The 24644-nt window shown below is 41.6% G+C and overlaps 2 protein-coding genes across 10 annotated transcripts in view; both read right to left on the bottom strand.

Annotated features, from left to right (window-relative positions):
• Positions 1-15858, bottom strand: part of sash1b (SAM and SH3 domain containing 1b) — an 81215-nt gene extending 65357 nt beyond the window's left edge. The window contains exon 1 of the mRNA XM_012871531.3: positions 15324-15858. Coding sequence (XP_012726985.2) covers positions 15324-15806 — 483 coding nt within the window. The 5' untranslated portion in view covers positions 15807-15858. The remainder of the gene's footprint in view (positions 1-15323) is intronic.
• Positions 15859-19479: 3621 nt separating this feature from the next.
• The window catches only part of stxbp5b (syntaxin binding protein 5b (tomosyn)), a 48554-nt gene continuing 43389 nt past the window's right edge, over positions 19480-24644 (bottom strand). For all 9 annotated transcript variants that reach the window (XM_036151115.1, XM_036151116.1, XM_036151117.1 and 6 more), the window contains 2 exons: positions 23599-23819; positions 19480-23494 (listed from right to left, as the gene is read on the bottom strand). In XM_036151115.1, the coding sequence (XP_036007008.1) occupies positions 23453-23494; positions 23599-23819 (263 nt within the window). In that variant the 3' untranslated portion in view covers positions 19480-23452. The remainder of the gene's footprint in view (positions 23495-23598; positions 23820-24644) is intronic.

Below are 24644 nucleotides of genomic sequence, written 5' to 3'. Positions count from 1 at the left end.
GTTTCAGACAAATCCGGATTGCGCCAACTGTCAAAGAGCCTTGAGCCTTGGTCTGCTGCTGCATTTTGCTCTTGCACATCCATTTACCTTGGATGTGGGATGTAAGAAATCCCAAATTTTGATGTGTACAGCAAAAGTAGGAAAAGATGCTGCTTTCAGGTAAAAATGCTAATAAGAGTAAATTTACTATCAACGGGTTAATAATTCTTTACAAGTACTTTGTCTGATGTATTAAAAAACAGCACAAAACAAGGGTTTGAATTTTACCCTCTCTTTCTAGGGACAATGAAAACAACCCAGTCATCTTTAGCAGATGTTCTCAAAGTTACCAACTAGCACACCCTTCTAAAACTAAATAAACTAAGTAGTGGAAATTATTGCACTTGCTTTCTATGGTTAAATCATAGCTCAAAATAAGGTGTCAGCAACACCGTTGCAGTAATCGATTTGACTAAAAATAAACACATGGATTAGTTTTTCCAGATCCTGCTGAGACATCAGTCCTTTAATCCTGGAAATGTTCTTCAGGTGATAGAAAGCCGACCTTGTAATTGCCTTTAGATGCTTTTGAAGGTTCAGGTCTGAGTCCATCACTACACTCAGATTTCGGGCCTGATTAGTGGTTTTTAGCTGAAGCAGCTGAAGCTGTGTGCTAACTTTTGATCTCTCCTCTATTGGTCCAAAGATTATTACTTCAGTTTTGTTTTTATTCAATTTAAGAAACTTTTTGCACATACATGCATTGATTTCTCCTAGGCATTTACTTAGTGCCTGAACTGGTTCATAGTCACCAGGCGACATGGTGATGTAGATCTGTGTGTCATCTGCATAGTTGTGGTGACTGATGTTATTTTGTTATGATCTGAGCTAGAGGGAGCATGTAGATATTGAATAGGAGGGGACCCAGGATGGACCCTTGGGGAACCCCACATGTGATTTTTGTCATCTCTGATGTAAAGTTACCTACTGATACAAAAAATTCCCTGTCTTTTAAGTAGGATTTAAACCAGTTGAGAGCTGTACCAGAGAGGCCGACCCAGTTTTCCAGGCGTTCTAACAGAATGGAGTGATCAACAGTATCAAATGCTGCACTGAGGTCCAATAGAACCAGCATGGTGGTTCTTCCACAGTCTGTATTTATATGGATGTCATTAAACACCTTGATAAGGGTGGTCTCTGTACTGTGGTGAGCACGGAAACCTGACTGGAAAACGTCAAAGCAGCTGGTCGTTGTTAAGAAGGTGTTTAATTGTTGAAATACAGCTTTTTCAATAATCTTACTGATAAAGGGGAGGTTTGAGATGGGCCTATAGTTCTGGATTAGAGGTTTGTCTAAATTGTTCTTTTTCAGCAGTGGTTTGATAATTGCTGTATTTAGTGACTGGGGGAAACACCTGACAGAAGGTTAGACGCGTTTATTATCTGAGTCAAATCAGACGCTATGACAGTCTTAAGGCGCTGACTCATCGATGCACAAAGCCGGCGCTTCCCTGGCTTTCAGTTAAATATTGAGGACATTTTAATATTTCGGCTAAATGGTGGCAAAGTTGTTAGTATGATCGCCTTGCAGCAGGAAGATCAAGGGTTCAAATTCTGCCCTGGGCTCTTTCTGTGCGGAGTATGCATGGGTTGTCTCTGTGGCCTCCAGCCTCCTCACAGTCCAAAAACATGTATGTTAATTTAATTGGTTATTCTAAATTGGCCTTAGGTATGAGTGATTGTTTGTTCTCAATTTATCTCTTGCTCTGTGATGCACTTCTGGCCTCCCCACCACCAACCTTTTATCCTGCATGGATAAGTGGGCATAGAAAATGGATGAATAAATTTTATTAGCATAATTTCTACACAGTGCCTTGCAAAAGTATTCACTCCCTTGGCTTTTTATCCATTTTGTTACATTCCTACCTATAATTTCATTGTTTTTTAAATGTTATTACAAGTGATGGATCTGCACAAAATAGTCTAAGTGAAATACCCTCACACTTTTCTATGAAGCCCATAAACAAAAGGTTCTAGTGCAACCAATTACCTTCAAAAATCACATAATTAATGAAATGAAGTCCACATATGTGCAATCCAAGTATCACATGGTCAGTACAAATACTTTTGCTGAGAGGCCCTCAGAGGCTGCAGCACCACTAAGTAAGAGGCATTACACCAAGTCAGGAATAACGGCTATCACAATGTCATGATGACCATGTTTACATGCGCAAAATTCTTTGATCGGTCTAAGAAAAGAAAAATTATTTAAAATACATTTATACGACATCAATCATTCCGATCATTATACTTACATGTACCAAGTTTTTTCAGAATAGAAACAATCTTAGATGTGCAAAGTTGTTAATTTTCTCTAAAACAACAACAAAAGAAAAAACACAGAGGAAGTTGTAAAATAAAAACAAACGGGGAAGTGCGTTTGTTTTGTGTCTTCTTAGTGCCCTGAAAGGACCTGTGCCAAGTTCTTAAAATGGTCGAAACCTTACTGCACTCCCCAATTAAGCTACAGGCTCAGGAGCACATGCTGTTGGTCTTCCTCCATTACAGGAAGAGTCAGCCTGAGGAAATTAGCATTTTTCTTCTCTGACATACCGCCTAGCCACTGATGGCAGAAATACGTCATGTTGACACATATGGGCACATATGCCCCAATCTGAATGACCTGATCGGAAAGCTTGTTCCGTGTTTGATTTGAGACTGGAATGAAACATTTAACTATGTTGGAATGGCCTAGTCAAAGTCCTGACGTCAATCTAAATCAGTGGTTAGACCTTATGATCACTGTTCACAAGCGAAAACCATCCAACATGACAGAGCTGGAGCAGCTTAGCCCTGAGGAAGGGGTAAAAATCCCAGCGGCCAGATAGCTTGAGAGCCCTGTTTGGAAACGTAAGACAACACTTGAGGCAACAAAGAAATAAAATCTAAAAAGAAATAAAAGCTAAAGCATCACGGGTGAAAAAAAAAAAACAGAGGCTGCTTAGAGAAATCTGAGTGTAGAGAACACATACCCTCCCCTTCTTGAACAACATACTGATTTCTAGCTAGGCTTGATAAATAGAGTGTTTCTAGTCAGATTAAATATGTCATGCACTTCGCTCAGTTTGCCACATGCTCCTCTGAATCATTTCCACTCAAAAAGGAAAAGACAGCAGTGGGTCATTTACAAGGATAATTAACTGGATGAAAGGATATGCAGGGAATAGGTCATGCTGGACAACTCTAATCTTAAATTCACAGATATAGGTCAGAGATATTGCCCTGCTTTACACAGTGGTGTATATTATGCATCAGACTTATGTGGGACAAACATATGTAGTAATAAAAGAGCTCAGCAGGATGACCCGGGAATAGTCCGAGTAGCTAAATGACGCTAAAATGACGCTAAACGACAGCGGTCCATATACAGATGTTTCTATTCTTCATCTTAATATGGACTTCATGAGCAGCATGTACAGAACAGCAGCAGGCCAGGAGTTTTCTGAAAGCCAAACCATTTATGACAAGCACGTTCGTGTGACAAGTTAAGCTTTTAAGTGCTCCCCGCCCACGGTCCCCGCCACCCACCCATCCATCCGCCCCCCTCGGCACAATCAGAGCAATAATCCAGCAACATTCCTGTAATTGTCTACTGGTTTGACCTAATGTACCCCGACATAACATCAATAAACTCCATAAGTAGGCCTACCCTACAGTGCACTGCCAGGCAAGCAGGGATAATGGATATAGAACATGCCTATAGAAGACAACACCAAAATGTGACCAGGTTGCTTATTAGTGAATTACGATGTACTGCACTGTGTGTGATGACTATTTTCAGACAGGCAAAGGGAGAGAGACAACTGAACAGTGTAAAATTTGCTCAGTTTTTTTTTTTTAAATCACAGGTTCTGTGTGATAAATAGCAGAAATAAAGCAGCCTAATATTGTGCATATGTTTGGCAGCTGAAACGGGCTGTGATCTGAATTTTGCATTTTTAGTAAATAAAATATATTAAATGTTGACAAATGGCCCCACCACAACTGGTTGCACAAAGTTTTCTTTTGTTTTGAGAAAAATTACCAAAATTACACTAAAACGATATGCTGGCAAGGTATACATCGATGTAAGCTATAATGTATGTAATAATGCAGCCTCTCTGTGTAAAAAAAAAAAAAAGAAGAAAAAAAACAATGCCGGGAACTTTGTTCTTTCTCATCGCTGGAAGGGACTAACTCATATATTAGTAATAAAAAATGAAAATAATCTAATTCTGTCTTGATTCATGAAATGAGTGAGTGCATTTTCTTTCTTCTCAGATCCCATTTTATTACTTGTCAAATTTGAATAGAGAAACGTTGTTGTTTTTTTACAACAGCAGAGATACACAGAGAATGTGAGCTGTTTAGTGGACGGGTTTGTTATTTTCAGCTTCGTCTGCCAAGATTCTTAACGGTGTGTTCACGTCGAACGGGAATGGCGCCACAGTGTCGCCACTTTTGCTTGCTGTCGCTCGCCTGACATCATCGGTGGCCGTTTGCACTGCAGGCGAGAGCAGTTACACAGCGGTCGACAAGCCAGAGATACATTAGTAAATTAGCACAATCTAGTGAAGCTGGACTTGTCTTGGTAGTAATAATTGGTCGAGTCATACAACTCAGGCCGACCGCAGATATTGGTTTTTCTTCCATGTTGAATGAAAACTGCTTTGTCTCCGCTGCAGTCCTTCACCCCACGTCATGCCACATCCAGTTCCCTATTGGTTGCCGTGGCATGACAAGACACAAAAGTTCAGCTTTTCTAACTCCAGCAACTGTCGCTTCGCATCCATCGCAGGTGTCATGTCGCTCTGGCTTTGCTTTATGACCAAAATCGCATGTTTTACATCCCTAGAACTGCCTCTGTGGTTTATAAGCACCAAGGAAATACTGTTTCTGGCTAACGGCATTAGCGACTAATGACAGTAAAGTTAGCATCTGCTCCATAACGTCTTAAACTGAAGGCCTATTAAAGTTTTTTTATGAAAAAAAATTTAACTAAACAACACAGACCAACCCTAAACTGTATGATTCTACATTAAAGAAATAAAATAATAATAATAAAAAAAAAACAGATGGAGATATATAAAAAAATAAAAAATAAATAACTTTATTGGAGAAAAAGCTGGAAAAAAAAAAAAAGAAAAAGCTGGGCTGGATTAGACCATACATTTGCAAATATTTTCAAACAGTGATTTTTGAAACCTCTACTCTCCTGATTGGCTCCTGCTATTGCTGAAATCTTGTTTCATACCCGTCAAACCAATACTGTGCATCATCTCTTGTCCGGGATGCATCATTACACTCGTGATTTTCTGTTTAAGGAGCACAATAAGCACGTCTTGAAAACTATTAGCGGTTTTCATTTGGTCATGTTCTGTGACCATATCCATAACGTGCGACTGGTGAACGCCATGTTCCTTCTTTAACTATTTGACACCCATGTTTTAAACATTATTTGACCTTCATGTTTGTCTGAGTAACACCTTTGTTGGTCGCTGATCTGTAATAGTAGTGACAATCCCTGAATCGTTGCTCTACATTGACGTTACCAGTAGCTTACAGCCGTCTCCGTCTTTCATTTACATTTCCTCTTTCTTTCAGCGCCACATAATGTACATGTTCACAGTTGGTGGTTCTGGTATTTAAAACCTACTAAGTTTAACAAAAACAGCCCTATTCAGTCTCTGGTTGGCAGAGACAGCTGTCAGCTGCAGACCTTGTTTTTGTCAGGTCCTATTCAGACCCTCCTTTCTTGTATTAAAAAGGGGCCTGCTGGTCCTTCTTGTCCTCTGATACTTTGGCAGAGCAGCGACAACAAAAGCTGAGATTTATTCACCATTCTGTTGAATTTGTTTAGGCAATGTACTGGACAGAGGCCTTCTGGTGGGTTTGAAGCCCATTGTTAAAAAGGCGGCTAATTAAAACACCCTTAAGAGAAAATGTTGCAAACACAGCTTGCTAGGATTTTTGTTTTTTTACAAGTTGATACCAAATTACCAACTGCCGAGGAAAGACTCCCATCAACACAAACAGAAACTGCTAACGATAGTTTTGGAGGGCACCAAATCGTAACAATCTGTCAACAGACCCTCTGTCGGGAGAAACATGCTTGCTCCCAATGGAACTGAAGATCCTGCGGTGTGTTTTTCGAAGTGTTACGTTACACGCGTTTACATGTGCCTGCGTAAGAAATCCAAAGCAAAGCAATTAGTGAACCGAAGGCAACAGCTGAGGACAAGACACAGCCATACAGATGTAGGACAGATATGCAATAAATTAGTCATGTAGCTTGTAGGTAGGGCAGATGGTACCTGATCAGAGAAGGAGCACTTCTTTTTCTTAAACTGGACAGTTAAACTTTAAGAAAAAGTACGCTTTTATACATCTGAAGTCAACCAGGACATGGCAATCCTCCTTAAAGGGAAAGGCAGCTGGACTTCTCTCGTTTCTCACCTCTCATCCAAAAGACTTGTTTATGTCTGAACCCGGTGGGAAGCAACAGCCATTAAAGTTGTAGTCAGAACAATCACAGAAATGGGGCCATTAAGGTCCCTCGCCCTACCCACTGTTCAGCTAAATGGGTCATTGTTACTTCACGACCCAAACATGTGCCTACCAACGCCATGCTAGTTGGTAGGTAGAACTGCTTGAAGATAGCAGTGTGCACATTTCGGACAGGGAAGATGGAGTTTGAGAATGGAGGGAAAGAAGCGATCAATGTTAAATCTAAAACACCATCATGTAACAGAGGAGGGGGCCTCAGATTTAAGATGTCTAACACCTGCCTCGTCTCCCCAGGCCCTTTTTTTTTTTTTAAAGAAATTCACACCTTGGTGGGATATTTAACCAAAACAACTTGCAAAGCATTATTAGGGACATGTTTGGATGATCCATCAAAGACAAGCCAAAAATTGAGCCGAATAGAGGGTAGGTCGAGTGACTCATCTGCTCTTATTACCCCATTAGTGACCTTAATGGCCCAGTTAGTGTGATTGTTCTGGCTACAACCCATTTCCAACCATGTTCAGAACTAAAAGTCTCCAAGAAAGAGAAGAAGTCCAGTGGCTGTCTGTTTAAGCACTTGGCATTTAGGAGAAGGCCATTCAACAACTTACAGGTACTGATGAGACATGGGTCTGCTGTAAGTATCAAGAAAAAATGTTTTTACAAAGTTTTGGATTCAAAGAACTAAATACATTTGTCCTTCTGTTGCTTTTAAGTAATCCTATAACTCCAAAGGTAGCATTTTTGATACAAATATTTCTGAGACCTCTGCTTCTTCAACAAAGTCAGTATTTTTCTGAACATACAATTAACAACATACAAATGAATATTTTTTACACACACTACATAAAAATGCAGAAAACATGAAGAAAATGCATTTTTTGGGTCTAAAGTATCAATTACGATACAAAGAAAATCTGAAAGCCTGTTGTTTTTTTTTTTAAAGCAAACAAAAATTATTATTATTTTTATGTGAAGTTTCCTCACAATTACCTGTATCAGACTTTAAAAGGTGTTTTTCATTAACCTGACTCCGCCAGATAGATTTGCTTCGTATATCCATCTGGAAACCTTCCGTTGAAGTAATTTTGGGAAGGGGCGAAAATACTGGCTAGCTGATTGGCCTGTGTTGGTGATAGACGGGCCAAATAAACCAATCAGATCAACGAAGCATATGACGTACTCGTCAACATGCTTCGTCGTCGCTCGTAACAGAGCGACGACGAAGCCAAGCTACTCTTGCTGCTGTAGGTAAAGGCTCGTTAGCTCAGCAAAGAAATACTCTGTAATTCCGATAAAACTTGCTCGATAGCCACGCTAACGCTAGTTTCATCGGCTGAAGCCGCCATGTTCTTTAGACTGAACTGTCGCGCTTCTCGTTGCGTCACACCTCAACCCGCCTCAAAGCCAACGCTGATTGGACGTTCGTTTGGTGAACGGCTCCAAATTTTCTTTAACGGAGAGTAGCCAGACTGATCTGCGAGTGAAACCTTGAAAGCTCGCGAGATCAGGATGGTCTCACGAGGCTAGTTTTTCATAAGATAGCAGAGAAACTTTCAATCACCAGAGTTCTCCCTACCTATGTCTGATAGAGTAACACATTACCTTGCCCCCGCCTGCTGCTGTGCACTGCTGGCCAGCTAACTGAAAGAGGCCCTACACTCTTCCCTCATATTAGAGAAAGACAAATTCAGCCATTACAAATATGGTCACACGCACATACAAAAAGACAAAATAAAATAATAACCACCACTGCATCCATTTCTCTGTGTGATGTGCTCAGTGACTTAAAGATTTCACAGCAATGACAAGAGCCATTTTGAAAAAAAAATGAAGAAAAACACATATGTTAGCACACTTAGAACATTGCAGAGGTTTGAGTTCTCAACTGAAGAGTTTTACTTTAAAATTGAACTAGTGCTAATATTTCAGTGGAGTTTTATTTTCTCTCACTGGGAATTATCCAATTAACCCCGTTAGATTTTAGTTATTGGTTAATGGAATTGATTTGATGTTGTTTAGGTTAAAATTGTGTTTACTTAATAAAATATGAAATTCAAAGTAATAAATTAGGGAAGGGACTCTTAGAGAGAAGTGAAATGGATTTAGCCAAATCCTATATAAAACACAGATTCTGTCCATTTCTGTACTATGCTCTTCCACTTAATTATGAGTTTTATTTTCCTTAAACGTTTTACAATAACTAATCAAGTGTTTTTTTTTTTTTTTTTTAAGTATACCCTTTAATCTACTCTACCGATCAAATGTTTGCGGTCACTTTAAAATGTCTGTATATTTTTAATAAAAAGCAAATTAATTTAAGTTAAAATAATTAACATTAAACAGGATCATTACAGTCTAGACATTATCAATGTGCTATTCTGTCTATAATGCAGTGGCCAGCACAGTCCCCAGATCTCAACCCTCCTGAGCTGTTGCGGGAGCAGCTTGGCCGTACGGTGCGTATAGTGCCCATCAAGCCAATCCAGCTAGTGGGAGGTGCTACGGGAAGCCTGGGGGGACATTTCCTCAGATTACCTCAACAAACTGACAAAGAACGAACAAGAACGACAAAGGTCTGCAAGGCAGTAATTGGAAGAGTCTTTGATGAAAGCAAAGTTTGAAGGACAAAATTGTTATTTCAAATACAAATCAGTATTTATGTCCAAGTCAATGTCTATGTCTGTCAATGTCTTGCCTGGATTTTCTATCAATTTTGCAACTGATTCGATTAATAAAATTTGTGTTTTCTTGGAAAAACATTAGATGAGACATGAACAGTTTATGTATTAAAATCAAAATTATATTGTAACAATATTGCAATTCTAATAAAACACATCATTATTTTTTTTCACAGTTGTAGGAAAATGCTTTACTTTCCTGTTTTATACCAAAACCATTAAGTTGTATTACACATTTTACAAGATTCGCAAACACCTTGTTTTTTTTTTTAAGGTTACCACATTGTGATAACCTCATGCAAATCAAAGTAAAAAATATTGTCTCAAGAGTCTTGACTCAGCCTGAAGCTACAGTACTCACATTGGGGAGGGGGTAGCAGTACTGGCCTACATACCTGCAGTCTGTTTAATGGACTAAATGTGGTGAACCAGAAAAGCCAAACTGCCCCAAAATGCCGTTTACATGCAGCCAACCGGTCCCAGCTGATGGGTTCCAATCACTCCTCACTGATGACAGACTCCCACGCTCGGCCCAATTTTCGTCACACTGAAGATTAATGAAATGCCCGCACGTGTCTTCTCAGCGGACGCACTAAACGGGGTCAATTTAATGTGTCAAAAAGTCTGGCCCGTGTCCAGCTGGAATGACGCATGAGTGATGACCCAACACTAAACGTTGTGAGCAGAGGTGAAAGCAGGAGAACCACAGCTGAACCATCAATAATTTGTTAGTGATGATACTGAACAGTCAAAAAAAAAAAAAAAAAGTGCGGCAAACAGCAACTGCTTTAACGCCTATTGCACCGGAGATGAAAATTAGATTTTCCATTTTCAAAACAAAGGCCAACATGCCAAAGCGGGTAATCTTCAATAAATGCAAACAAGAGCATTTGGCATTCGACTTGAGGATTGTGTTTGCAGGCACTAAAATGATTGTCTATGGTTTGAAGCGATGCTAAAAACCATTTCAGATCAGACAGGAAGGCAACATCTGGCTTGACAGGTCCGAATGCACAAACAGCTGTCTGACATTAAATCAGAGTCAGACTAAACCTTCCCAGTTTTAAGTCAGTTAGGATTACCAAAAGCATTTCCCCTTGCTAGATGCCAGACTACTGAGAGCATTTTAGAGACTTTTCTTTTTACCTTCTTCATATTCAGAACTTTATATGCATTTCCATAGTATTTGATAGAGCTGCCTTTTAACCTGTAAATGTTTAAACTTGTATACTGTAACAGAACCGCTGGAACTGAATAACGTTTGGTGACCTTGGTTTCTCAGCTCTTCCCACAACCTAAGATCAGGCCTTCATGATGGCCTCTCCAAAGCATTGGCTTTGCTGTCCTTACATCACTTTGCACCTATTGTGGTGGTATGATTACGGGCATTAGCCTTTCAAGTACACTCAGTGCCCTAGCTTCAGCTTTCTGGATGATGTGACAACGGTCATTATGGCCAAAACACTTTATTTTTTAGTTTAACCAGAACACCCGACGGGTCTTAAAAAAATTAAAGGTCCTTGTCGCTTTGTTCATTTGCAACCTGTCAATGTTGTGTTTGTTGTAATGGCTTCTTCCTTGCTGAGTGGCCTTGTCAGAACAGGATTCATTACACTTTGGATCACTACTGTCTCTTACCAGCTTCAGTCAGCATCTTGAGAAGCCCTTTGGTTTTGATCTACGGTTCATACGCACATTTTTCACCAAAACATGTTTATCTTTAGAACACAGAACCAGTCTGGTTCCTGAACAGTATGATGGCCGGGCAAATGATTCATTCGGATATTCAGTTACAATACACCACAAATCTACACTGCGATACATTTCAACCATAATTGCGATTTCATTTTCTCTGCATTAACCACAAGCAACAAAAATGCCCTGTAGATAAAGATGTTTCTAAACAAGGACTGTTTAAAACAAGACATTTTACTGTTTTTATTAAATCAGAATATTATTATTCAAGAGAATAGCTTGTTGAGTTGGACATCAATCCTTGTTGAACGTAAAGTGCAACCTACAAACAAGTGTATGTATTAAACTGATTGACCAGGACTTAATGCTATGGAGAGATTCCTGAAAGTTTCTGGTAAAAAAAGTATTGATTATATAAACTCTAAAACAAATAAAATTAGATTATCTCACTGCTGCAACTCTCTTCTGTTCCATGTGGAGGCAAACCCACTTTAAAACATTACGGACACCTAAAGTACGCGTCTGATCCATTAATTGTTACATAGGCAAAAATTGCAGAACTCTGCGATTTTGAAATTGCGTTATTTAAAATTGCGATTATATTGCATATGTGATTAATGGTCCAGCCTTAGTTCCCAGTGGACAGATTAATGCTGAAAACAAACCAAATGTATGACTCCACTTTTCACCTGGCTGACCAAAGACCCTCCACTGAGTGGAATAACCATCCTCCACAGCAACGTGAACCAACTAGTCCTGCAGGGAGTGGGAAACATGAGACACACTTTCAGTACATGGTCCACGTAGACTAAACATCTGCCGTGTTCAGAGCCATTTTAAATTACTGCTGGGTTTGCTTTAAGCGTATAGTGTTAGGCTTATGTCTGCAATGGATTATAGCATTTTTCCTCAGGCTAAGCTGTCTATGCATTTTTCTATACTAGATGCAACCTGTTCCAGGTCACAGAAGGGATAAAAAAACAAAAAACAAAAAAAAAAAAAACAATCCCAGCTGTCAGAAGGGGACAAGTAGGCTACACCCTGGACAGGTCACAAGTTCATCAGAGGGCCAACAACGACAGACAAGACAAACAAACATGCACATTTTCAGGCTCCCCCTCAAAATGGGTCAAAAATTTAACTATTTTGAACAGTTTTCTGTTTTAATGCATTATAGCTGTTATTCTGAAAATGACCCAGAATCCCTTTTAAAATCTATACCATATATATGGGTTCATTAACAACATAACAATGGTTTCTAACAACAAGAATGCTTTAACATTGGCACAGTACTTTTAACTATATAATTTTAACAACAATATCACTGGCTTTTAGTCCGAGTTGTACCTGCACTCAACCTTTAACTAGCTATGAACCCATATGGCAAAAATAATATCAAGCCATTGATATTAAAGATAAACTTCAGTTACATTAAGTTTAATAGGATTCATCACTGTAGATGCAGTAAGATAGATTGTAATTGCGGCAATTTAGTTTGTTGAGAAATATTTAAAAGAAAGGACTCGTAATCTTATTGCATTTAAACGGTGAATATCAGAGTTTGCAATGTGATTTTTGGTACAGTCATAGTATTTTATTTATGTTGAATAGCAAAGTGGACACAAGAGCTTGCAGCTATAATTGGAGTTGATGATTGGGCACGGGGAGAGAGCTGCATGGAGGAGCGTACGGTTTTTCTGACCGCGTTAAGAAAGGTGAGGAAGTGGAAAGTTTATTGAACATGTTTGGCAAGAAAGCTTAAACCTGTGGAATACTTTGTAAATTTTTATTTGTTGAGGTCTCTTTTTTTAATAAACGGAAAAAAGAAGAGTTTGGCTAAACACCAGATTTTTAGTTGGAAACAGGCGTCAGCCATAAGCCCCAGTTACACTACCCTTTTTTAATCGATCCATGCCGAGCTCAGACCGAGCTTGGATCAGTTAACCGTGCCGAGCTTGGTTCTGACGACTATTTACACATCACGCTAGCACGGTTCCTTGCCTCCTAGTGACGATCTGCGGTACTACTACTCTCTAGGATTGAAGGAGGGAATCAAGCAAATCGAAATGGCGGCGCCCGTAACATTCTGGAAATTATACTTGGTTATAGTTGTGATATTTCATTGTTTGCGGAGAATCAGACATCTAATCAGGGCTTACAGACGCAGGAAACAATGACAGACGCTGAGGTTCATCACTGGAAACCGTGTGTCACGGTAGGGAAGCTAGTATTTTTATGAATGTCTGAAACCGCAAAATTAGCGGTCAGCTGACTGTAAGGAGATGACGCGGTCTGCTCATGCGCTCTTTGTTATCTGAGAACCGAACCACTGAAAAACCGTGCCAAGCCCACCCATCGAACTGGTCTAGATTTAGCGCGGTCCGGTTGTGTCTGGCACGGTTCAGTTCAGTTTGCGTCCCATTTACACTCGATAGTTATCTCAGTTACCGAGCTCGGAAACTGAGATCGTTCTCGGCACGGTTAAAAAAGGGTAGTGTAAATGGAGCTATACACTCCCAAGAACAGTTTTATGAAAACGAAATATTCATGCTTCTGACCGCAGGGACAGACCAAACAGCAGGGGGTGCTGTTGTCACATTTAGAATGATCCCTTTTATCTCCTGTTTCTTTCACCTTTTCTCACTTTATTTCTTTTCTCTTCCTCTTCTACTTTCTCATTGTGGTGTCCATATGACATGAAATACTCCCTGCATGAATTATAATAAAACCATTTACATGTATAAATCAAGCGGAGCACTATGGCGGAAGCCGTACTGCTCCACTTGTGAAAGTAAAATCTGTTGGCTTCTTTTTGGCATTAAGACAACAATTCTTATTGCCACATTGCCAGACAGGACACTGTATAAAAAATAAAAATAAAATAAAAAGAACGATTTGGAAGAAAACAGGCAAAGGCTGTTGTGCCGCCCCCATTTGAGAAGCACTGCACTACAGTCAGTTATTAAAAGTCAATCAGCCTACACTGCATTGGTGTGATCTGCACTGAGCAACCTTTTTTTTTCTCCATATATTGTTACATTAAAACTTCAATTTCTATGTCTTGCCCACAGTTCTCAAATGGACTTTGGTCTGAAATGTGACTGAGCCATTCTGATACATGAAGAAACATTGTCCAAACTATTCCAGTGTAGTTCTGGCTGGATATTATAGGCCAGTTGTCCAGCAAGAAGGTGACCCTCTGTTCCAGTCTGGAGTCCTCTGCAGCCTGTATCAGGCTTTCTTTCAGTATTCCACATCCTTCTTCCCATCGACTCTGACCAGCTCGTCCGTCGCTGCTGCAAAAACCCTGCCTTTCCACAACATAATCCAGCCACCATCATGCAACACACGGTTTGTTCAGGGCGGTGTGCAGTGTTAGTTATCTTGACATAGTGCTCTAAATGTAGACTAGAAAGTGTTGTTTTCTAATCATCTGACCAGAGTCCCAGTGTGCTCTTCTTCTGTATGTATGCTGCGTCCCCCGCTTTGTGTTGGCTGACCATATAAAATCCCTTCGCTATAATCGTGTGCCCCCCACGCCAGTTCAAGAATGGTACAAATTTGGCCCTCCAGCAAATGGAGCCAATACAGACGGAAAGTCTCAGTAAATTTTGCCTCCCGCATTCAAATTGATATTTTCTTAAATGGAAAATGTTAGATAAAACATGAAGTATTGTTCTTTTATCAGCCATGTTTCTATGCTTTCACCTTCATTTTGAAGCAAGACGGGCCACAAACATCCAGTGAATTTCACTCCAGACCAGATTTGGGTACACGCATTCATTACACCCTCCCTACAACACGCAGCAGCGGGTTTTGAAAAAAAGTTCTTGTTGTTGCTGAGAATAGACAAAAAACCTTTTCTGGACCAACAAAATAAAAAAACATTTGATGCAAAAGGCTAGGAAACTACTAAAGGCAAACATCAGCGACTCATTTTCAGAGCTACAACATTTTTCAACCGTTCTACTGAAAATCAAAAAACTTTGTTTCATTTAATTTCAAGATTTTAAGACACATGCAGGCAGTTCTCAGAATGTCTTGCAAAAAAAGAAAGAAAAAACAAGCTAAAACTTAAATTGATGCCAGCTTGTGTGCGCTTTGTGCGTTAGGTTTAAATTTTGCAGGAAAGATCAGAAGGCGGTGGAAATTTCCAATTAAATCATGTCGGCAAAGCCTAATTTAAAAAGACTGAGTACGTTAAGAGTGCAGCGAATCCCTGCAGACCTCGGCCTAAGACACCAACGCATCCCCAGAGCCTTAAAGAGGGATCAATGGACGTCAGCGACATCAAAGGAATTCGTCACCCCCTTCATCACGCACGCAGCAAAGTGAGCATATTAAACTCAAAGGGACAGCTCGAGACGAGCCAGCATTCAGCCTCAAACTCGGAGCAAAACACTCAAGGTGACAGCTTCCTACCTTGTGGGTGTAAGGTGCTTGTCCCAGGTTGATGCCATCCTTTGCCAGTTTGTCCCGTATCAGCACTTTCAGCTTCAGTTTGGGATAAGTCACAAAGTCGTCGCAGTCTGTGAATCTCGGGTTGTGGTTTCCAGGACAGGAGGCCTGGTGTGCGCCTGCGGCCTGCGCGTGTGACCCCAGTGACCCGGGGCCACCGAGTCTGTCAGGGAGGCCCGGGTGGTGACAGGCAGGAGCGTCCAGAGGCTCCAAGGTGAAATAGTAGCCGGGTGCCTTCCTCCTGTCCTCCTCCTTGAGCTCCTCCACGGCTGTGAGCAGCCTGTGTCTGTGGTACTGGATGCGAACGCCGATCGCGTCCAGATCTGGCTCTCCGATCTGCTTGCACACTTCTAGATCGTCATAGCCGTTGTCGAGGAAGGACTCCACGTACTGGGCCAGGTGGAGCTTCGAGAGCCACTGGAGGACGAGGTTTGGCCCCTGGCTCATCTTAGAAGAGTATTAACCTGGGCTAAACTAGTTCATCATCTTCATCCCCTTCACACGGGAGCTGAGTGGACCATGCAACACCAACAGATCCAGGTTCAGCTCTCCAGATTAAGCACATCTGCTGGTGAGCCTGAGGAGAGTCAGATAACTCATATTTGGAGCAGTTTGGGGGGGAGAGAAACACGTGTTACCTTCAATGATCAGAGGTCTTAGACCCCTGGATGTTAAATGCACTCAGCTGGGGGGCTCACACTTTGATGACCTTAAGCTCTGACGTCACGTAAAAAGCCTACAAATCAAGTAAATTCACAGCATGAGAATGAGCAAGAGAGCGCATCTCAGGCGTAAATGGTCCATCTTCGCGCGGCTCGTTCACTTCCAGACTTTTTAAATACAAAACCAATCGGTCACCTCTTGAAGTTGACACTTTTCTCTCCACCCCGAGAGCAAAGCGTTTAAACAGAGAAGAAACAACGTGAAAACGTCCCGCAGAATGCACGCATCCTCTTTGTTTCAGTCATCGCAGCGGAGACCAGACGCGGAGCTCCATCAAACATTTATCCGGAGCGGAGTGCGGAGGCGGCAGCCCCCAAACAAGCCACTCACATCGGACTACTGTCACTAACGGGGCGTTAAAAAAAGAAAAGAAAAAAGAAGAAGAAACAACAATGTCTGCAGATGAGCAGAGCGCACTTGACGTAATTCGGTCTGCTCTCCACATGCGCCGTATTTAAAGTTTCCTGTCCCTCCGCTTCTCTGCACAGGTCAGCCGGAGTGAGGATGCGGCTGCCCGGCTTCTCTGTTGTGGTTGTCTGCCCGCCTCCGGAGGACGAGCGCACAGCGAGCACTGCTGCCACCTGCAGGGCGGTCCGGGAAGTGCAGGTCCACAGGATGGAAGGAAATGCCCAAGACACAACCGGTTTTGTTGTGTTGTGGATGTTTGTAACCCTGCTGGAAGACCAAGCCTGTCCACATTTGGACCCTCCAACCAACAGTTGTCTCCCTCAAATGAAATGAAATTGGTTATGATGATCACCAGAAGGACACCGGTGTCTCTGTCCCAAAACAAATAAACATGAGCTGGCAAGAACAAGAGCTCCTGCTTCAAAAGAATGGATGGTGGCTGGACAGGATAGATGGGGCTTTTTGGCTTTAGTGGCAAGAATAATGTCTGAACGAGTGAAGGTGAGGCTCAGGGAAAGATCCAAACCTCAATCCTTCAAAAGTACGGGTCCATACCTGGAAAATAACTCTACCAGGAACAGTGATTAAATATTCAGCCAGATTCTGGCCAGGGAGTTGTCAATGACAACAAAAACAGTGTGGTTCCTCTGAAAATTGCTGAGGGGCATTGATTTAAATACAGTTTAGCTCCTAATTATTCTTATCCCTGGTAGATTTGTATTAGAAATTACAAACAAAGAAAAGTGTTTGTGATATGAGACAGACATTTGTCGAAAGATGATAAAACCACATAAAAGAAGGCCGTAAGGCCCCCTTGTCATGATTCTAATCTTTGGCTGCCCAGCAATTTACTATCTGAACCTAGAATGATTCATTTTAGTCTCTCTCTCTCTTATATATATATATATATATATATATATATATATATATATATATATATATATATATATATATATATATATGTGGAACACTAGAATAACAAATCCTAGATCTGAATGAAATATTGTTTTTAAATACTTAAATGCATAAACAACAAAATCACACAAATTATCAATGGAAATCAAGTTTATTAAGCCATGGAGATCAGGCGGATCCATCTTTGATGTAATGTCCTTAAAACAAGTCAAAATGAGGCTCAGTAGCGTGTATAACCTCCCTACAACGGAACAAGCGGGCCGGTTCATAGCATCAATGCCTTCATGTTGCAGGAACTGCTGATACACTCCAGCCACATGACGTCTAGCATTGTCTTGCATTAGGAGGAACCCAGGGCCAACTGCTCCAGCATATGGTCTCACAATGAGTCTTAGGATCTCTTCTCTGTACCTAATGGCAGTCAGACTACCGCTGGTGAGCTCATGGAGGGCTGTGTAGCCCCCCACACCATGACTGACCCACTGCTAAACCGGTCATGCTGGAGGATGTTGCAGCAGCAGAACGTTCTCCACAGTGTCTCCAGACTGTCACATCTATCACATGTGCTCAGTGTGAATCTGCTTTCTTCTGTGAAGATCACAGGGAGCCAGTGACCAATTTGCCACTCTTGGTGTTCTCTGGCAAATGTCAAACGTCCTTGTTGGGCTGTAAGCATAACCCTCACCTCTGGACATCGGGCCCTCATACCACCCTCATGGAGTCAGTTTCTGAACGTTTGAGCAGACACATGTCGCTACATCAAGCCTCCTCCACGTCACCTGATGTACTGGCCTGTCTCCTGGTAGCTCCATGCTCTGGACACTACGCTGACAGACACAGCTAACCTTCTTGCCACAGCTCGCATTGATGTGCCATTCTGGATGAGCTGCACTACCTGACTCCGTCTCATGCTGCTACTAGAGTAAAAGCACCGCCAGAGTTCAAACGTGACCAAAACATCAGGCACAAAACAGAGGAACTGAGAAGTGGTCTGTAGTCACCACCTGCAGAACCACTCCTTTATGGTGTCTGTTCCATGGTGTATATACCATTTGCACAACAGCAGGTGAAACTGGTTATGAATCAGTGCTGCTTCTTAAGTGGACAGTTTGATTTCACAGAAGTGTTCCTTTTATTTTTTTGAGCAGTGTATATATTTTATATAGTCCATCATTAGGAGGGAACAATAGATGCTTTAACGTTTCTATAACCTGCTTGCCGTAGCTCAACATTCACAAGAATACTTAGTAAATATATAGAGTTGCATAATATATCGGCATTAGCATCGTATCGGCCCGATAAGTAAAACGGGGACAATATTAACAACTGATGATAATTTCCGTGTAGCTGTCCTTTGTGTCTGTGTTTCAAGAGGTGAAATGGGTTGGTCATGCGTTTTTTTGTTCGGTCATGTGATGGTGATGCATCGCAGGCAGAATTGTGTTTTTTTTAAATGAAAGATTAAAAACTTGGGTTATAGTCTAGACTTACACACTGCTTTTCTTTTTCAGTCTGTACAAAATCAGAAACGTAAATGTGTGTGTATACATACACACACCGGTAAATAGTGGTTATTGGACATATCTGCTTGCTCTTGTTATTCAGCTGGTAACGGCCAATCAGTGGCCAGCAGTCTGCTTACATCACGTTTCAGCCCCAGTCGCACTAGTTCATAGCAAGCCAGCTTGGTATGAGAAAAAAAATGAGAAGAAATGATTGCAAATCAGGAAAGAAGAGTAGAGCGAAGCAAAGTGGAGCCTGTGAAAAAGAGTAATTTATGGATTCCTGTCTAAATACGAAACCTGACAGTTCTTAAAGGCAACACCTAAAAAGCCTTATATCAAGGAAGTGCATTTCCAAACTAGCTTCTGACCACACGAAAAGTGAGGATGAATAAAATGTAATTTTGCTTCGAAATGGAACATTTTGTAGATTTGTAAAAAAAAAAAAAAAAAATGTCAGGTCAGAGGTCAGATGATACTGACCTCTGACCTGAAGAACATGTCAAAAAATCTCTTGTCAATAACACTTTTAAAAACATAAATGGAAAGCAGAGAAGACAGGACAAAAGTTATGCTGGGTTTTACATTTATTTTTTTTACATTGCACAATAATATCTATATATACTGTATCTACAGTCTAAATTGTTTGTGGCGGCAGATTAAGTCAGACATCCATGGGAAATTGATTTTAATAAAACTGTACAAAAGAATTGCCAAACAGAATACTGCAACTCCACAGATGTTCATCCCAGGAGATGGATGGAAGTATGGCGAGAGCTCTCCTGCACAATGCTCGACTCGGGACACGTTTCTACAGCACGGGGGAGACCGAGAGGTTCTCTGAAGCAAACAGTGACATTAATACACCAGAAAGAACACCCCCCTCCCCCATCCACCCACCTCGCACCTGTACACGACTGGCATGATTTGATGACAGCAGGGGGTGAAATGGGAACTTCGGGTTTTGTTCAACGTGGTGCTAAGTACAAATATGCCAGAACAGACGATCTCTAAGAGGGATAATACATGGTCGTTTCAAGTTTGTAAACACTTAATATCATGCATCCTTCAATGTGCAATAAGAGACCATTCAGGACGTACAGGCTGCAAACTGAAGCACTTCAAAGTCAGGCCACACCTTTGTAGTAAGACCCAGCAGCCCAGCAGGAGGAGGTGATCCTGCCGCAGTAGCAAAGCTTTAAAATCTGAGGAGCACTAGGATACATACAGCAGAATGTTTACTGCCATGTCTGAATGACGGCGAGTTATGAAGAGCTACTTGATGGACATAAATGTCAATTCCTCTATCTCAAAATTACATAAAGGTACTTATTTTAATAGATTGTTGTTATTGTATATATTTATAGATATATTTTCTTTTCAAATATAAATATTTTTATAGTTTCTTTAATCTGACATGGAAAACAAATCTGAGAATGAAGAAATCATCATAATCAGCAAGTGGCATAAATAAGCACAGGTTATCTGATGTTTTGGTCCTTCAAAGAACTAAGAACAATGGGACACAGGAAACACATTAAAAATCATAACAAAATTTTACAAAGTACAAAAAATAGTGCAAAACCCACACATTTTGCTCTTCCACGTGGGTTTATCTCAGTAGTATAGAGTGGAGTAGATCAAAATCAGCTGTCTAAAAGTGAAGGGTTTCATTCAAAGCTGCTGCGTATCCACCGTGGGCGAAGACATTTGGTGACTGAGCTCGCAGCTTTTACTTTCTAGCATCAGTCGGTTTTCTTTACCACTCGATCGTGCTGGCTTTTCTCCGGTGGATATCTCAGCTCGGAATGAAACTCTTCCGACTCGCGCCGCTCGTCTTTTCAGACCAGAAAAAGCAGGTTGCGACGGTGTGAAAAGTGTAACGCTCAGAAAAGAAAAAAAAAAAAAGTCAAATGTGCTCTCCTTCAAGTACACAGTAGACTTTGACAAAATATGCTCTTACCATTTTGGAGGGCAAAACACAAATAAATAAAAACTTTGGGAAATAAGGGAAACTCTTTGGTGTCAGAAAAGAACATTAGCGTACAGTGGGTCACGTTGCCTAAGCCTGCACGGTCAGATTCGTGTCAAACCGTCCTGCTGTGGCGGCAATCCGGCCTGACAGAGTCTACCTTCTCCTTGCAAAACAAAAAGCCGCTCCTATATTAACACAGCCAGCAGCAGATCCTTGCAGCTTAGAAAGGGAACAAGAAGATCTAACCCTGTTTGAAAAACACTCTAGCATAATGAATAAAACCTCTGAACATCTGATGTACGCATGTACACAAGCACCTATACGGCGCTTAGCCACCGTATTCAGAACCCTCAGAACTGTCTTTTTGTACTTTGTTAAAACCGAAAACCTCAGCGTCTTCAATAACCATATTTTGTTGGGATTTTGTCATACGTGGTTTTTAACTCTTTTTCACTTGTAAAAAAATAAACAAAAATCCAACAACTGTGGCATGCATGTCTGTTCAGCCCCCGTTTCCTCTGATGCCTCTGAATGAAAAGCGCAACCTAAGTCAGCTAATGTGCAAATAAGAGTGCAATTGTGTGCAGATTAAATACAGCTGCTCTGTGAAGGAGAACATTAGTGAACAGGGACCTCAGCAGGCAGGTCTGGGACACAGTTGTGGAGAAGGTCAAAGCAGAGGTGGGTTATGAAATAATGTCCTGAGCTTTAAACGTCTCACAGAACGCTGGAGACAAAAAAACTAACATTGCACGTCACCCTAAATGCACCATGTCAACATTGAAACATGGCAGTGGGAGCGTCATGCTGTGGGCATTCCCGTCTTCGCCGCAGACATGGGAGCTGGTAGCTGGATGGAGGCCGAAAAAAAGACTTCAAACTGTGGCGAAGGGTGATGATGACCCAAGGCGTGCAGCCTTTAAAACTTCATCATTGTCAGAATGGATATAAACATCAATTTTAAACGGGCGACAGTTTCAATCTCTAGACGCGCAAACCTGTGATTGTTGGGTGTGGGTCCGGTGGGGGCCGGAAATCAACGCATGCCACAATTAACAGATTTTTGTTTGAAAAAAAAAAAAAAAAAAGTGAAAAAAAACATGTATAATTTTCCCTCACCACTTCACAATTATGCACCGCTTTGTGTTAACGGATATGAAACAGCTCACGAGGGATGAATGCTTCTGCAAGTTACAGAAGCACACGTATAGCTAGAGGTTAGCGTGAGGCAAAGGCAAACAAAACAAACAAACAAAAAAGAGAGAGACCGCGCGTAAAAGAGCAGTTCATAAAGAGACGAGCTGTGGCACTGTGTGCAGCACTTCGCTGTGCTCGGTCATGTCTACCGGCAGCTACGGATACGGACATCATCACTTCCACTGTGCTGTAAGAGACGTTACAGCGCCTCTTCCTCCGTGTGCGTCGACATACAAGACGAAAATCTACTTCAGCTACAACAGGATTCAAAAATAAGTTTGATTTTTATCCTGGAAAAAGTCCAAGCAACATACATGTTCATCCCTATTAAGCCCATGACAATCTTTGTTTGGCCTGTCAGCACATGACCTGACTAAAACACCCCCTTTAAAGCCAGAGAGCGTAAGACCCTCACGAGGTTTCCAGTGTAACAACCCATTAGTTAGAGAGAACAATGTAAACGCTTCATCGGGGGGTAAACATTTTTAGCACTTTTTTTTTGCTCATTCACCTTTTAATGCCCGACACATGACCGTCCTTTGTAATCTACAATGCCAAAATACGTCTATATCTTAAGTAAAAACCAAAGTGACTCAGAAAACATTCTCGCCAAAAGCGACTTGGCAGCTGTAAAAAGGTTGGAGACAAACTACTGAACTACCAGCCCTTGTTCAGGTAAGAGGCAACAGATTCCTAATTTCTTCATCCAATTTCTGTTTTACTAATCTAAGTGCTTAAAGGCCCGTTCTAGATGAACAAAAAAAATATAGATAATTATGGTCAAAAGGAAGAGAAGGAAGAAAAAGCAGGGTTCAGAACAGAAGTCCGTCACAATCACTCCTGAAGGAACCGTCACGCATTCCCGCACTTGATTCGTGTCGTAGGATCAGACTTTTCTCCTCGTTTAGGTTCACTGTGTTTGGCAGACACCATAAAGGGCTTAGAAAGGAAAAACAAAAAAGTGCAGCCAGGCCAGCCCGAGTACATTATTTCTGCAGAATTGTCCTTCCTTCTTCATTTGAACAGCAACATATGTCTGTATGTGTGTGTGTGTGTGTGTGTGTGTGTGTGTGTGTGTGTGTGTGAGACGTTTTCAATGGCGGATGTGAAGGGCTCCATCTCTGCAGGACTGTAGACTGATCTATTGCTCTCAGGTGGAACGGAGGAAGAGAGCTTTTGGTTGCAACGAGTTTACTCCTCATCTCTGTTGACTGGAGGAATGGAGGGTGAGGATATTGTGCTGAGAGAACGAGCATGATTGTGTTGAGTGGAGCAACCCCCCCCCATGGAAAAAAGCAGAAGAGAAGGAACGTCAGCTCCCCCGGTGATACTGGTGTGCATGATAACAGAGTCCATAGCTCGCCCCGCTGTCATCAGAGCTGGTACCACTTTTTATCTCTGTACTTCACCATCATCTGAGGAGAAAAGGATAAAAAAAAAAAAAAGTTCAAGATTAATTGCAGGGCTGAAATTCAGTTAAAAGAAAAAAAAGTGTGTGGAAATGGAGGCTGTTCCATACGTTGTGGGCGTGTTTTGAGAAGGAGTCTGCGCTGGCCATCATGGCTGCCGTCCTCTCGTCCAGTTCTCCCAGTTTCTGCCCTCTCTCGTCCAGCGCCACCCTGGCGCGGGCGAGGTCGCCCACCACGCCGGAGGCCGCTCCCTTCATGCCCTCCATGCTGCCCGGGCCTGGGATGTGCTGGGCCAGGCTGCGAGACGCCTTACCAGACGCCGTTTCGCCGACTAGCAAACAACAATAAAAGGAACCAAGAAATAAAATCAACTAAAGATGAGCGATTTGAACAAAAAAAAAACACATAAAAAAATGTAAGAGCTGGTCCTGCCTTGTTGTGTGTTGCTTTCACAGACAAATGTACACTGATGATAAAAGCACTGATGATTATTTCATTCACACCCCCAAACTACTCTCTTTTGAACATTTTTACAGCTTCAGTACCACGAGGCCCAATATAACACGCTGAGTCGGTGCTCCTCCTTTGTGTGTGCGTAGCTTGCTTTCAAAGCACCCACTGCCTCTCTCCTAATCACCTGTGATTGGCTACTTTTCAGGAAATCCTACCTCTAGAGACTGTGCTGTTTTCTTCATATATGCCTGATGGACCCCATTATATTCTATTACTGTTCACCCCACAAAAAATATTGAAATACACTGAATCCTGCGTCTTTATACATGCGGCTGTGACAGCTGTATGTCTCCTGATTTGCAGCGAATGAAGCGTGAAAATGAACGCTGATACAACATTGCGCCTGCCAAACAACTACAGGAGTGGAGCAGGCGACCTTTCCAAGATGGCGGTCCCACGGCACTTCAGGTGCATTCTCACGTGGCAGAATTTCCTGAAAGGTAGCCAGTCACAGGCGGTTTACTTTGTCTGGTGGGTATCACCCTCAAAGTTCACACGAGCAAGCAGATAGAGCTCCACTTGTGAGTAGGAGAGGCAACGGGTGCTTGGAAAACTAACCATGAGCACACAGAGATGGAGCGTGCACTCAGCGCGTGTTATAAGGGGGCCTGAAGCTGCACGCATAAAACTTTCAAAATGCATG

Source organism: Fundulus heteroclitus, chromosome 19 (genome assembly GCF_011125445.2).
Source record: "Fundulus heteroclitus isolate FHET01 chromosome 19, MU-UCD_Fhet_4.1, whole genome shotgun sequence".
Lineage (NCBI taxonomy): Eukaryota > Metazoa > Chordata > Actinopteri > Cyprinodontiformes > Fundulidae > Fundulus > Fundulus heteroclitus.
The sequence above is the reverse complement of the archived record's forward strand: the minus strand, read 5'-3'. Positions and strand labels throughout refer to the sequence as shown.